Source organism: Ixodes scapularis, unplaced genomic scaffold (genome assembly GCF_016920785.2).
Source record: "Ixodes scapularis isolate PalLabHiFi unplaced genomic scaffold, ASM1692078v2 PGA_scaffold0__279_contigs__length_252992795, whole genome shotgun sequence".
Taxonomy (NCBI): Eukaryota; Metazoa; Arthropoda; class Arachnida; order Ixodida; family Ixodidae; genus Ixodes; species Ixodes scapularis.
Window position 1 is genome coordinate 7,443,359 of NW_024609835.1, and position 14,058 is coordinate 7,457,416.

At 45.8% G+C, this 14,058-nt stretch overlaps 1 protein-coding gene across 1 annotated transcript in view; it reads right to left on the reverse strand.

The window, feature by feature from the left end:
* Positions 1–214: 214 nt before the first annotated feature.
* LOC115309891 (CUGBP Elav-like family member 4) overlaps positions 215–14,058 on the reverse strand; it is a 251,270-nt gene continuing 237,426 nt past the window's right edge. The window contains exon 2 of the mRNA XM_029968138.2: positions 215–617. Coding sequence (XP_029823998.2) covers positions 409–617 — 209 coding nt within the window. The 3' untranslated portion in view covers positions 215–408. The remainder of the gene's footprint in view (positions 618–14,058) is intronic.

Consider the following 14,058-nt stretch of genomic DNA (forward strand, 5'->3'; position numbering starts at 1 on the left):
TTTTTCTGATCCACTGTTGTAGCTGCTGTTGGGAAAGGCAGAGGCTGTTTTAAGCAACTAGTAAGTTGTTGTTTTTTCTCTCCCTCCCCTCTTTATGTTTGAAGAAGAATTCGAAGCCTATAAATTGATATCGTGTGACCTTTCTTACCATATTGGGTTACGTAGTGGCAAATAAAGAGGCGCTGCATATGCGCATGAATATGTGCAATGATATCGGCTCCACGCGGCCAGTTGTTTGACCTGTGTGAAGCCCGCTTCCCATGGTAACAAAACGCACTGTTTTTGTTCTTACATGCAAAGTTCTTTGACCAGGCGTGATGACCCTGGTCAGGCTCAGGTCGTAATCCATGGTCATACCTTCCTGCTTAATATATGCGCAAATGGCGATTCGTCGCCTGCATTCCAACTTCACAGATGGTAAACGAAAGAAGATTCCTGTTGAGCGAATGTGGTCGCTGGAAAGTGTGGATTTACGTGGCGAGGCGATCGCCAGGTATTCCTGCGAGGCTCTCCAGGCAGAGGAACAGCACTCACCCCAGGAAGAGTCTTCTGCTCGTGGAGGGCGTGTTGAGCCTTGATGGCACTTTCCCGGGCACAGTAGGTGAGGAATGCGCAGCCTGCAAACAGAGAAGACGGGACGCTCGTCACCAACCTACGCTCGTAATACAAGAGGCACCAAAGGCTCTCTTTCCCTGACAGGTTTCTGCCGAAAATTAGTGGAAGGATATTCAACTAGCACCAGTCTCAGACACGGCATCTTTCGCGGTGCACTTATTGGCGGCGCGCGCGAACTACAGGGAGCGCTTCTCTAGCTATCATCATCGCCGTTTGTGATGTTACGGGTAGGACAGACTGGGCCAGACCGCGCCGATCCTTGATCCGTCGGCTCGTCAGCTCGCTTCATGCGCTGTTTGGGTAACGCGCGGCAAAGCCTGTTTCACGCGTTGTTTTTTTACAGCTGAGCTGTTAAGGGCTACTTTCCCCAGTATCGTGTTAGCGGGCAGACAAATGTCGACACAAAACTCTGGACAGCTACCGCCATCTATTAGCGACGGCGGCAAACTTTCAATTTTTTCCACTCTGGCTTGCCAACTTGCCGCCGGCCATTGCTTCATTTCCGCCATAGTACAGCTTCGCTCGTCTTCCTTCTTCACGAGAGTAGAAAGGCTGAAAGTTTACGGTGAAAAGATATTTGTAGTAGGATATTTTACCGAAGCTTGAAACTGCGTCACGCGTAGTCGTGCCATCAAGCACTTTTGGCGCTGAGGTATCAAAGCGCTGGGATGGTGGTGTGCTATTCTCTAGTCCAGTATAAAAGGCTGGATGATGAAAATATAATATCCAGCGCTTTACCCCACTACAGCACCTTTTACGGGAAATAGGGTGTATCTATAATTATTCGGATAAAATAATACTCAGCAAGGTATGTCTAATCAAATTGAAAACAGGAAAGCAAAATTGGAGAACCTCTCACGTGTGTTGTAAACACTTCAGTGAAATACTCAGTGTATCCAGGTGGTTCCAATGCATTTTGTGAGTGCTGGTCTCTTATTACTTTCAAGTTTAATACTTTTTAAAAATTCTGTAAACCAGTAAACGAAGATTTCCTCAGAATAACTGGAAGGGCTGGTAGAAGTGGTGGCTGGCATCCGGAGTCGCTTCATTCACCCGGCCGACGCGAAACGTGCGAGATCACCTCGCGATCGATGTCTTAAAACTACTAAGTTGGTGACACTTGAGCACCCCCCAAAAAATGAAGTGTACACCCGCTATAAATTGCTATCTAATTTTACGAACCCTAATGCGCATAATGCGGGATGCGCTTCTCAGCGAGCGATTTGAAATTTGTAAACAATTCTTAGAATTAGATCGAACAAGTTTTTTAAAAAATCGCGTGAATTTTCCGGTCCATTTCCGGCAACTTAAGGATTTATTAAAAAGTCACCTTTTCTCTCGAGCAGAAGTCGCGATGCGATAAACTTCCTTGCCGCGTATTAGATGCGGGAGGAGCCAAGCGTCGGTTGCTGACGAGCACTCGCTCGGCAGCAAGTGACGAGCTACACTTGGATTGAAGCATCGGTGTTGGCAAGTTCAATGTAGCTTTGCAACAGACCTGTACGCGCGTGCACAGTTGAGGAAACAGCGCGTAATTTGCTTTGGTGAACGCCAAAAATGTCTTTGAAAATCAGCGTCTACATTTCCGAAAAGACCAGAATCAGAGAGGCTGTGAATAGCCCGGACGCGCGCTGCGCAAGCTGTAATGTGAAGCACTACGCTTGTTTTTAAACATTTTAATTTTTTTTTGTATACAAAGCAAACTTCGAGGCGCTATTATTCATTAAAAAATATCACTCACAAAAACGTTAAATGTGTTTATTTAATAAATAAGCCGTTTTAAATGGCATATATATGAACTAACATAGCCGCTCTGTGATTCGACATAGCGAGTCGACTGCTGGCGTCCTACCTGTTCCGTCACAGAAGGGCACCCTCGAGGTGGCGCCACCAAAACAACGTCTCGTCTCTAGTACTAAGCTGTTGGTGAGATGGGATTTTGTTCTTTCTTCGGTCCAAATTTGTTGCGCGATTGAGCCCAATGGCTAAAGCAAACAGTTTCCAGATCTTTCAAGCGTGTGCTCACGATCTTATAGAATGTATTGATGTCTTTGAACTCAAAAGTAAACGATAATCAAGTTTATTTTCTTATTTTTTTAAAACACCTTTTAAGTTTTCTTTTTTTTTATTTGCGTGACAATTTCGAATTCATTTTAACGACTTACCCACCTGTGTGTTTCTTCCCGAGTTCGACTGTTTGCGCAAGATTGCGTCACTTATTATTTTTCGTAGTAAGACCAACAGCCAAGGCTTTCGTTCCACCTTGACGCATAAGCGCATTGTGTTCAACTTGGCTAATGACGCTAAACCTGTCCAAAACAAAGAGTATGCCATATACTGATTGTTCATCTTCAATTATAACCTCATACTTTCTAAATAACAATGTGATTGGAGTCACTTCTACGTATGACTACCTAGGTATTAATCTTCAGCCTGATTTAAAATGGCACTGCCACATTAATCTCACTCGTGCATATGCTAATCGTTCTCTTGGACTCATCCGGGGCCACCTTAAACAAGCTCCTGCTCACCTAAACAAAAAAAAAAACTTTCCTACATCACTCTAGACTGGCCCAAAATAAAATATGCTTCTGTTATTTGGGATCCTGACCAAGCCTACATCATAAATAACGATTATAATGCAATTAGGTTCAAAGCTGCAAACCCCTGCTGTTAGTTTTACTTTTTTCAATTATTCACTGTTGCCTAGAATCACAGAATTAAAAAAATATATATATCCCTAATTGCAACCCTTATCTGATTGCCGAAAACTCACTCGTCTGACACTGTTCCATTAACTTTATCACCATAGCTCGCTTCACGATGATCTATTTCAGGCACCTCCCATTATTTTTTTTACGCCGGGATAACTCATATAAAGTTAAACGTATCACATGCCAGTCATCTCTCTGAGCTCAAGAGTTCATGTAGCGAACAATACCCGATTTGATTGACCTGCCAGCACATACAACGAGTGAACGTAATCAAACAAAATTTTGAGAATACATGTGCACTGACAAATAGCATAATATTTTTCTTCTTTTGTTTTCTTCTCTTCACTACTCCTTTCTACTCTACTTATATATCTCCTTTATTGTTTTCGCGTGTTCTTGTCCATCTTGTTTTCATTCATATTTACTTTCTGCATTCTTATGTACCCCCCCCCCCCCCCCCCTTCCTTCCCTTCTTATGTATTACCCTGCCTTCGAGGGCATTTAATGGTATTTTTAAATAAATAAATAAACACATTTCTGCTGAATTGACAATCACTCCAGAGTGCTGCAGGACTTTCCCGGCTCACAAATCATTTAAGAAGTCTAGGACATCGAGGAGCAAATGAAACAGGAAGATCGGCCCATTATATATAGTTCTTCCATCTGCTATGGTAGTTCTGTGTTTACCTGCGCACATACTCTGGCATGCCTGCAGCCTAAAAAAAAAGCCGTGCCCCAGCATCTCATCCGTATTGGTCGAAAACACCAACAGTATTTTTAACTTCTGGAAAGTCAGATATTCTAATATGCAAGCACCGTATTTGGTCGTGTCGGGATGTTGTGAAGTGCGAGTCGAACCGAAACTGTTGCTAATCGGTTCCAATATGTTTTGCGCGGCACTACGCCGATAGGATCACTTCGGTTTTGCGAGAGGTCTATCGCGCTTAGGTAAACACAAAGGTGTCTTAGAATAAGGGGCTCCAACGACCCCAATCAGGTTCGGGCGTCGCGCTGCGCATGCGTAGTTTCACGCATGCTACGTGCGACGCCCCAAGCTGCTTAGGTCACCAAGAGCATCAGGGCCTTCGATTCTACCAATCCCGTCGTTCAGCCGTAGCTAATTGTTCCTGCGCAGATATTGTCTCTATAGAGTCGAACTGTTCTTGCCTCGTCATTCCCTGGATGCGCTTCGTACGTCGTTTAAGGTGAAGCAGCGTGCTGTGCGCAGACGTGTTTAAGGCGTGGCAGGGATTAACTCCGTTTAGATATTTCTACATTATCTTCTTTGTTTGTGTTTTTCAGCTGATATAGGCATTACAATAAAGATTACTGTCGGCTAGCAGCGCTCACCAAAAGCGGCCGCCTTCTCCGATTATTTGTTCGCATTTGCGGCTGTTTGGTTGCCCGCACGCGGTCTCGCCGACCTTTGGGCGGCGACTGGAGCAACGAGCGGGACTGCTGTGCTCCCTGTCGCACTCTGCAGAGCAATCATTGAGCAGGCGGGGCAGAAAATAGGCTTTGTGGTGGGCTACCAACGCGTCTCAAAGTCACCGTGTAAATCTAAGCGGATTTGAAGTGTTATCAACGAAACAGGTTGAACAATTAGAGTTGCGCAAATAGATGTTTAAATCCAATATCATCGCTCCATTCACAACATTTACAAGCAGGGAACGTCACGCCAACAAGTTTATTTCGCAGTGTTTAAGCTAGGAATAAAACTGAACCATTTGATTTTATCGATCTATTAATCAACCCAATAGCTTAGTGTCATTCTTAGTTCAAACTCGCGAAAATAACTTTTTGGTGTGTCATACCCTGCGACGTAAAAAATGTGATCAAACAGTCAATCGATCAATTACTCGCTGAACTGTTCGATCGATCCATTGATTTATTAGCACCAGATCTTCCCGCCCATCTGGAACTGCCTCGCTGCAGTCTTGGTACAATGTGGAGGGCAAATTCATCTGCTCCTTGCTCGGGGGGTAGCGGTGTCGTCAGAACGCCGAGCCGTGATTGGCTGATCGCGACCCCTATCTGAGCGTCGTCTGCTCCTTTGCAACGTCGTCTGCTCGCAGCATCGTCTGCTCGCAACTTCGTCTGCGTCTGTCCTACCTCTCCTGCGACTTTCGGAAGTGCAGGTCTTTACGAGCGAGCTCGACTTCGCCTGTCAGAGAGGGCAGACGAAATAACTCGAGTGGTACGTTGTTTTTGTCTAACAACTAGTAGACGCGTATGAAGGAAGGAAGTCAAAGGACTCGATCACTGGCGAGGTTTTTCGAGGCGCCGAGGTTTGCTTGCTAAGCACCGAGAGTGAGGGTGGTTAGTGTCCGCAAGTTCCCTCCCAAATACTTTTTCCCTCCTTTCGTGTGCGGCGAGACTCCTCACTCTTTAACAGCGTCGGCGGGTTGGCGCGGTTGGCACGTGTGCTAGTCAAATTGATGGCTGCTTTACCTTTCTTGCGTCTGTCGGAGATTCACCGCTTTTTCACCGGCGAGAACGCGGCCTTCGAAAAAGATTTGTGTTTGTCCTTTTTCCCTCTTGTTCCCCTTCTCCAGGGATTATTTTCGTCATTCTTGTCCAACTCGCTTGCACCTTTGCATTTAATTGCGTTATAACAATAATTACTTGTTGGTGTCAACGAGTCTACGACATAACTTCTGCGATACGTTCGACGCCGCTCGAGCAGCTGGATCGATCTTGCTCGGATTGTCTTCCACAGATTAGCACAAGTTTTCAAACTTTTTCCAATTGGGTTTACGCCACACATACATACCCGAATACGCTAACTGACAACAGCCTTTTATTCGAGCGAGAAAGTTGTGACAACAAGCAGCGATCGATCACTTTTGGGCTATGATGTGCTCACAGTACCAATCGCACAGCCGCATTTCTTTATGAATTCTCTCCTTGATGCGCGTCTGCTAGTTGTTAGACAAAAACAACGTACCGCTCGAGTTATTTCGTCTGCCCTCTTTGAAAGGCGAAGTCGAGCTCGCTTGTAAAGACCTGCACTTCCGAAAGTCGCAGGAAAGGTGAGACAGACGCAGACGACGTTGCGAGCAGACGACGTTGCAAAGGAGCAGACGACGCTCAGACAGGGGGTCGCGATCAGCCAATCAGCGCTCGGCGTACTGACGTCACCGGTACCCCCTGCGCAAGAAGAAGACGAACTTGCCCTCCGCAATGCGGAGGCCCACAGATTTCTACTCAAAGGATACATAACACGAGATGCCAGGCGGTTGTTCCTGCGACACCTTACACATAGAACACCATCTTACTGCCATTGTCCTCCACCAGATCATAGTCAAAGGGCTACGTAAATACAAGGACCCTGAAGGATTCCTCTCTACAGAAGACAAAACTGTGCCTCCATGGTCACTAGAGAGTTTCATAGACCGTACGCTGTGGACAGCGGAACAGCTGGCGCTTGCTCAGTGCATTCTTCAAAGTGACGGCACGATCTCCCGCCAGCAAAGCGTAGCTCTAGAATACGGTGTGCCAAAAACCTACACTTAGCACCATTTGTGCTTTTAATACTGGAAGGTATTTACAAGATAGCCTTAACTTGCATATGCGCTCTACAACAACTCGCACAGGCAACTAGACGGTGTCTGAAATGCCGGGGCTTGATCTAACATGGGTGGTAGAAATCCTCGCCTGCACCTACCGATCTACACTTTTCGTCAAGGGTGTATTTCACACATGAGTTTTCACTTGTAAACTTCCAGGGCGTAGCTTCCTTTCTGGAAAAATTAGGGCCAAACACATGCCAGGGTCGACGGCGGATGGCGACACGGACGCCCGGGTCGGGTGGCGGGGCGCATTTGGCGCACGTATTGATAGCCATGGCGCTACCTCCTTCTTCCAGCTTGCTTTTAAAAACTATCGAGAACTACGAGCCACGAGCGTGGGCTATTACAGAGAACATAATCTTTTTTAAATGTACTTTCGGTTTCAAAATAAATGTGGAAAACGATAGCGATACTTGAAGTAACAAAATAAAAGAAAACGCGGTGGCATAAGTATTGACAGCGCTTTTGGTGCTGGTGGACTTTGCGTGTCGTCTGCTTTCTTTCGCTGGTCGGCTACACCCTTCGCCACTGCTCCCGACGGCATCTATCAATACGTGCGCAAACGCTACCCGCCACTCGACTCGGTCATCTGCGTCGCTAGCCACCGTTGACACTTCAAGGTTTTTGGCCCTATTATTTACACGAAGGGAGCTACGTCTTGTACTTTAACAACGTAAATCCCACCTGTGAAAGCTACCTTTGACGAAACTTTTATATGGCGTAAGAGCCAAACATTACTGCCAATTTTAGATCAAGTTTCGCAATTGCGAATGCCCTACATATACAAAATTTACAAATATATAACGAACATATATATAAACATATCTACCACGGAGTCACTCACGCTCTGGGGCTAGAGTAGTAATACCCGTTCACGATCCTTCTTTAACTTATGCAATACAATACCCAGCAACGGTAGTTGGTTTGGAGCTTAAAGTCATTCAAGAGGCATTGCGGTATTAAAAATCACAGCACCCACAAAGATGGAACATTTTTAGCGACTCCAAGCCTGCACTCCAAATACTCCAATCTGTAATGAAGCCAAGCTCATAAGAACACCTACCATATGGCATTTGTATGCTGTGAAACGAAGCGGAAAAGCATGGGCATAAGGCCAACTTTCACTGGATACCTATGTCACTAGACTCGTCAAGCACGAGGTTGGGGCAGAATGTCGCGACAATGGTGTCACGCGGGACGAGATGTCAATCATTTGAAACCACTCGGCGACCACATTCTAGCGAGAGTGTGTAAAGCAAAGTCGTAGCCAGCTTCATCGGAGCACCCGTGAGCAACACCGTGGGGCCAGCTGATTGGATGGCTGCACTAATGACGTCGCATACGCGTGTGCCTGTATCCCTACGCCGCGTTAGAGTCAATAGGGAGTTATCGTAGATCGGTTTCGCCACCCCGCAATACTCTCCGCAACCCGCTACGATACCTGGAACTCTACAGTCAAGGCCTTCGGCGCGCAGGCGCAGTAGCAGCTTATTCGTTGCGGAGGGCTTAGCGGAGGGCGAAACGCGGTCTACGAAAACTCCCTAATAGGGAGTTTTCGTAGATCGTTTTCGCCGCCCCGCAACGCTGTTGGCAACCCGCTCCGATACCCGGAGCTCTACAGTCAAGACCACCGGCGCGCAGGCGCAGTAGCGTCCTCTTCGGTGCAGAGAGCTTAGTGGACGGGGAAACGCGGCCTCCGAAAACTTCCTAATGCCTTGCAATGCTTTCTCGATTGTACCTAAACTGACTGTGAATACTCCGAACTTCCTCGTGGCAAGATCGTCGTTTGTGTAAATTATCGGTAACGAAAAACTGGTGTTTCAGAACTTTGGAAAGGAGTTATTTTGGGCCGAAATCTCTTTCAGAATCGAGGCGAAGATTCAACTTGGTGATAACGTGGAGCCGTGTGGCGCCGTGCTCACGGCTTAGAGCTTATCGTCCGCCATTGTCAACAACGCTACAGGGGTCACTGAGAGGATGCGTAGGTAGTGACGTTGTAAGAAAGGTAAGGGGCGGCGGGCGACGGCGAATAAAAACGAAAAATCGAACTGACCACCCAAACAAAAACTAAAGTTTTTTGGGTGTTTTTTTTTTTTTTTTTTTTGGGGGGGGGGGGGGGGGCGGGGGCGATGACAGTGAAAAAGGTCGGAGAAGGGGGAGTTTGCTTCCTCCAAATTTCTTTTTTACAAGTCTCTGAAAAACCGAAATGCGGACGTTTTACTCTCTATTCTCTTCTTCTGGCTCATTAAACGGTATGCGAATAATAAAATCAAAATCAAAATAATTTATCCCAGCCTAAAATTTATTTTATGGCTTCTTTCATAGACCTGTGCGCGCCGCAAGGAAAAGCGGAGGTGGCAGAGGTGACCACTTTGCTGTCCTTGGGCTGCAAAGGCAAAAGAAAAGCCATTCCAATGAATATGTAAAACGTCTACACACCTCGCATCTAAAAAAAATGTATTACAACGGCATTAAGTCAATTTGAACATTAAGGTTTTTTTCTCGTTATATGATTACTTATGAACCTGAACTTTCAGCACGTTTTAAACATTCCAAGAGGCAGGGAACTTTTTACCACTCTGGATTTTCCACAAGAGAATATAGTAATGCGTTTTAATATTTCAAAACTAACTGTTCCGCTGTTGTTTTTTTTTCTTTCTCACTCTTGTAACGAGGTTTTATTTCTAAATGAGGCCTGAAAGCTTTCAAAGCTTCCTCGAAAGTCTCGGCGCCTGCTTGTCAAGTTCATTAGGAGGAGGACTTGGCGGCTAAAAACAGCAGCCGTTCGAGGACGGAGGGCACAAACCCGATTCCCCTGAACGAACCTAAATCCAGTTTTGTGTTTACAGCGTTAATCGCATCTCTTCAAATTCTTTACGCCGCTCCACTCTGGAACGTATAGAGAGGCGTTCTCTTTAATTGCATCGTAAATAGAGTCTTTATTTATTATCGCTGCTACTTAAACGCTTCCTGTGCATTTACGGATGTAGGGTCTAGAGCCAGTGAGTCCCGCAGTCTATTCATTTTCTTAAATATATTTATTTGTTTGTTTAATTTTGTTATTTCTTATTTATCTCACTAACATATTTATTGAATCACGAAACTTTAACAAGATCTCTTCGCTTTCGACGGCAAAAAAATTTGTCCACAGAAAAATTATACAAATTCGTGGGCACGCGCAATGAAAAAAAATTTGCAAGACTGAGAAAAGGTTTTGCTTTTTTCTGGAATATATAATGTGGAACACTTAATGAAGATTTATTGAAATGGATGAAGTGGATTCGGATCAGATCGGTGACGACGAAAAGGGAGGAAGCGAAGGAGAAAAAGAGGAGTACGATATACGAAATAGTGTAGAATAAATCGACGTTTTAGATTAACCAACAAGTTCGTAATATCAATCTAAGGGTTATTACAACGGAAGCCCCTTTCATTTATTCCGTGATTGGGATACTTTTCAAGAGTACAACAAAGCAGAGAATAAAACGATCGCGCCTACGTTTTTGTTCGTTTTTGTTCGGTCTGCAAAAACACTGGGATCATTTAAATGCGCATTTGGCAAAAAGGTTAGGCACTTTTTGTTTCGATTTTGAGGTTTTTGTTCTTATTTTCGTGCGTCGCGAAATCAAAAAAGGGGGAAGTTTGTTGAGGTTTGTCAGCAATGATTGTGCGTCAGAGCTTGTAGAGGTGTCACTCATTCGTGCGGAGATCTCTTGGGACGCAAGCGGCGGTTCATGTTTGTAAACGGCAAAAGGACGCCGTATTGTTTGAAGACCGGTGGTTTCGCTGCGTTTACAAATGAGTCAAGCTTTTTTATTCTTTACTTTTTTCTCAATTAAATTCGCTCTTTACAAATTTTACAAAAAAAAAAAAAAACACAAACAAATGCACTATTTGCGGGCAACGCTGCACAAAATCGTAGCGCTATTAGCGGCGAGATGTTTCGGTGGCGCCCTCGTTACTTTTCGTGACGTCATTACCTTGTGAACAACAAGTTCGATGGTGTTTGCAATGGGCATGGTGGAAGCCTGAAATCATAGCGCTCTCAAAGCAACACTGCCAACACCGTCAGAATTGGAGTTCTTACATTCCTCTTATTTCCGTTCCTGAGACATCCTTTGCTGACGTCATAATCAGCCCCCGGCCAATTGTGGTGGGCTGACCACAGCGACGCTTTCGATCACTCACGTCGCCAATAGGTCAAGAAACCGAATTTAGCGGTCGATTTAAAGGGGCCATGAACGAATTTGGGGCTGGGACAAATGATTTTAAATTGGGATTTTACTAATCGTATATCGTTTAGTTGGCCAAAAGAAAGAGGGTAGAAAGTCAAAATCCAGCTTTTCAGTACAAACATTTGAAAATATAGCGGACTATTTTGTACCTTTTTTCCTTCAAAAGCTCTCCGCCTTTTCACTGTGATACATCCGCGGTTCCCAAAGTGCGTCACCGGCGCCAAACTGACGTCAGCAGAGCCCAGCTCACGCGTTGGACACGAGAACTGCGTCACTCGGACGTATGCGCCCGTCAACAATCAATCCGTCGACGAATATTTGGATCGGCGTTCGTGGCCAATGAGTGCCCTGACGGAATTTATCGTCACTGGGGAATGACAAGTTCTATGGTGGTGCATAAAAAGCACGGTGGAAGCTGGGAGTCATCGCACCGGTGCCGAAGGAATGTCACGACGACGTGATTTCACAATTCGCATTTCAGCTGAGGATTTAGCTAAGGAGGAAGAAGTAGGAAAATCGTTTTATGGCCCCTTTAAAGAGCCTGGCCGCTATTTCGAACACTCGGTAGTGCGCCTAGAAAGTAAGACAAGAGACGCGAGAGCGCGTGGAGGTCAATACTCTGAGCTCTGGTTGGAATGAATAGTGGGAAGAGCTAAGGAAAGCTGCCTTTGTCTCTGCTGCACTTGTCGAACGCTTTAGAACGCCGAACGCCAGATTCTAGCACTTCACTTTCAAATTTGAACGAGTTGGACGAGTACAGTGGTGATACAGGCGGCCTTTGTCTTCACTGCACTCGTCGAAGGCGTTAGAGGGTGGACCGCTTATTCCGGTGATTCACGTTCTAACGCGTTCGACACTTGAACGTTCGAATGCGAAAACGTTTGACTTTCGGATTCGAACGCGCTCGACGAGGACAGCGAAAACACAGGCAGCTTTAGCTCTATACCCTCTAATGATTTCAACCAGAACTTGGCGTTCCGATGTCCCTGCGGGCTGTCGTCTCCTACTGTCCCTCCGTTTCTTGGCGCATATTGTCACAGAGGAAGGCGAAGAGTCGATAAATTATGAATTGAAAAGAAAGGTTTAATCTGCGAACTTGTGCCAAACAAAATAAAGGAACGCCGGGACAGCAGAAAAGCGGGCGGCTATTTGGCGGCGTAACAGGAAGCGAGAGCGAGACTGATTCCATAAGGTCACGGGAAGCTCCTTATCTAAGGTGCGTCGGCATCGCGAAGATTCGGCCCGGAATGTTTGAGCATCGAGCGTTCGGGGTGAGAATGAACAGGCACTTTAGAAAACAAGAAATGGGACGAAGTGATGAAGGTTACGCCCCGAGCAAGAATAAACGCGAATCTTCTCAAATTCTGTGTCCGAACGCTGCTTGTCGGCCGTGCGCGCGGCGATATGTCGTTGAAGCCTTTAAATCCCCAGGCGCAATTTTTACTTAAAATATGCAAATACTTCAGTGACCTTCGTTTGTAATATGCTACTGCTCGTCGACTGGGTTCTTTTTGATACGCGCCAAACATCTATAGCGGTTTGCTTTTTATATACATCATTTACAAGCAGGCTGTACCTCTGCCTTACCTGATAATCGAAGGTCTTAGGAGTGCGCGAGGGCTAAACTGCCATTGTTTTTTCATTCCCCCCACTGGCGAGAACCACTGCAAACTCAAAGATAAAAACTCACAAGCTGCCAACTCGTAGAAAATTACCTGCGTCGCCTAAGACAAGGGATGATCAGAATGTCAAGTTCATGTATTCAGACTAGGTGTTCCAAATACGCAGTGTAGATTTTTGTTCTTTTTTTTAACCACATATCACGGAACATATTTTTCAATTGCAGTTAAATGCTCTAAAACGGGGTATTTATTTGAAAATTAGAATTCAATACATTTTCGGGCCCCTTCTTTCCGAGATGTCAAAGCAATTCAAACGTTTGAATGTTTAGGCAGCAAGAGGTTAGTCTGTCCATGGGATGTGGCAGCACTGGTTCTCTCTGCACATAAGCAATTTGCCAGTGCGGTGTGACGGAAAGCCCTTGCTTTTCCACGCGCGCCAGACAGTGGTAATTACGTGACCGAACATTCGCTGCTACGATGCTTGTTCAGACTGAAACAGCTGGAGGTCTCATCCCTTGGTTCTGCAACGCGGGTTTTCGCTCCAGCTGTTCAGTGATTTCGCGCGTCAAAACATCCGGCCACCGGGCTCACCTTGGCCGATGTGCGTCGTGAATCACGAATTTGGTTGCTGCCGAGCTTCTATAAAAATAAACATGCAAGGAAAAATAGAATAGAGCAATTTGCGACGGATGGGCGGAGATGAACCCTCGGTTTATTTTTCCGGGTGTCGATTTTTCACAGGCACGTAGCCAGGATTTTGTTTCAGGGGGGGGGGGGGGGGGGGGGCACTCATGACAAAATGCTGTATGAGGGGGAGGGGGGAGAGGACGACCCATGAAAAATGGAAGATTTCGGGGGGGGGGGGGGGCCGGGCCCCATGGGCCTCCCCCCTGGCTACGTGCCTGATTCTTCACCCCGAACAAACCGCTCTGAGAAAGTCCCCGGAGCTTTTCAAGTGGAGTATTAGAAGTTGGTAACCCACTTGTCTTTATCTCCGTAGTTTCGTACCCTAAAGTACCGATGACTCAAGAAGAGTCACGCTGTAACCTCAAACTTTGAAATACTTCGTTTCAGACTTGCATGCGCCTCAAAAATATTTCCTTGCCCTGTACAATCTACTTGCATCTGCAGGAGATTCATCGGCCTTACCTTCTAGTTTGCGGGGAAATATTTTACATTCGCGATCCTTTTATGCGCTTAATTGTCGTAATACCTCCAGCTTATATTCGGGCATTGATTTTATTTTACTGAAGATCGATATAAAGGCACATATGTAAGCTACTGCGCGAATCAAATATTA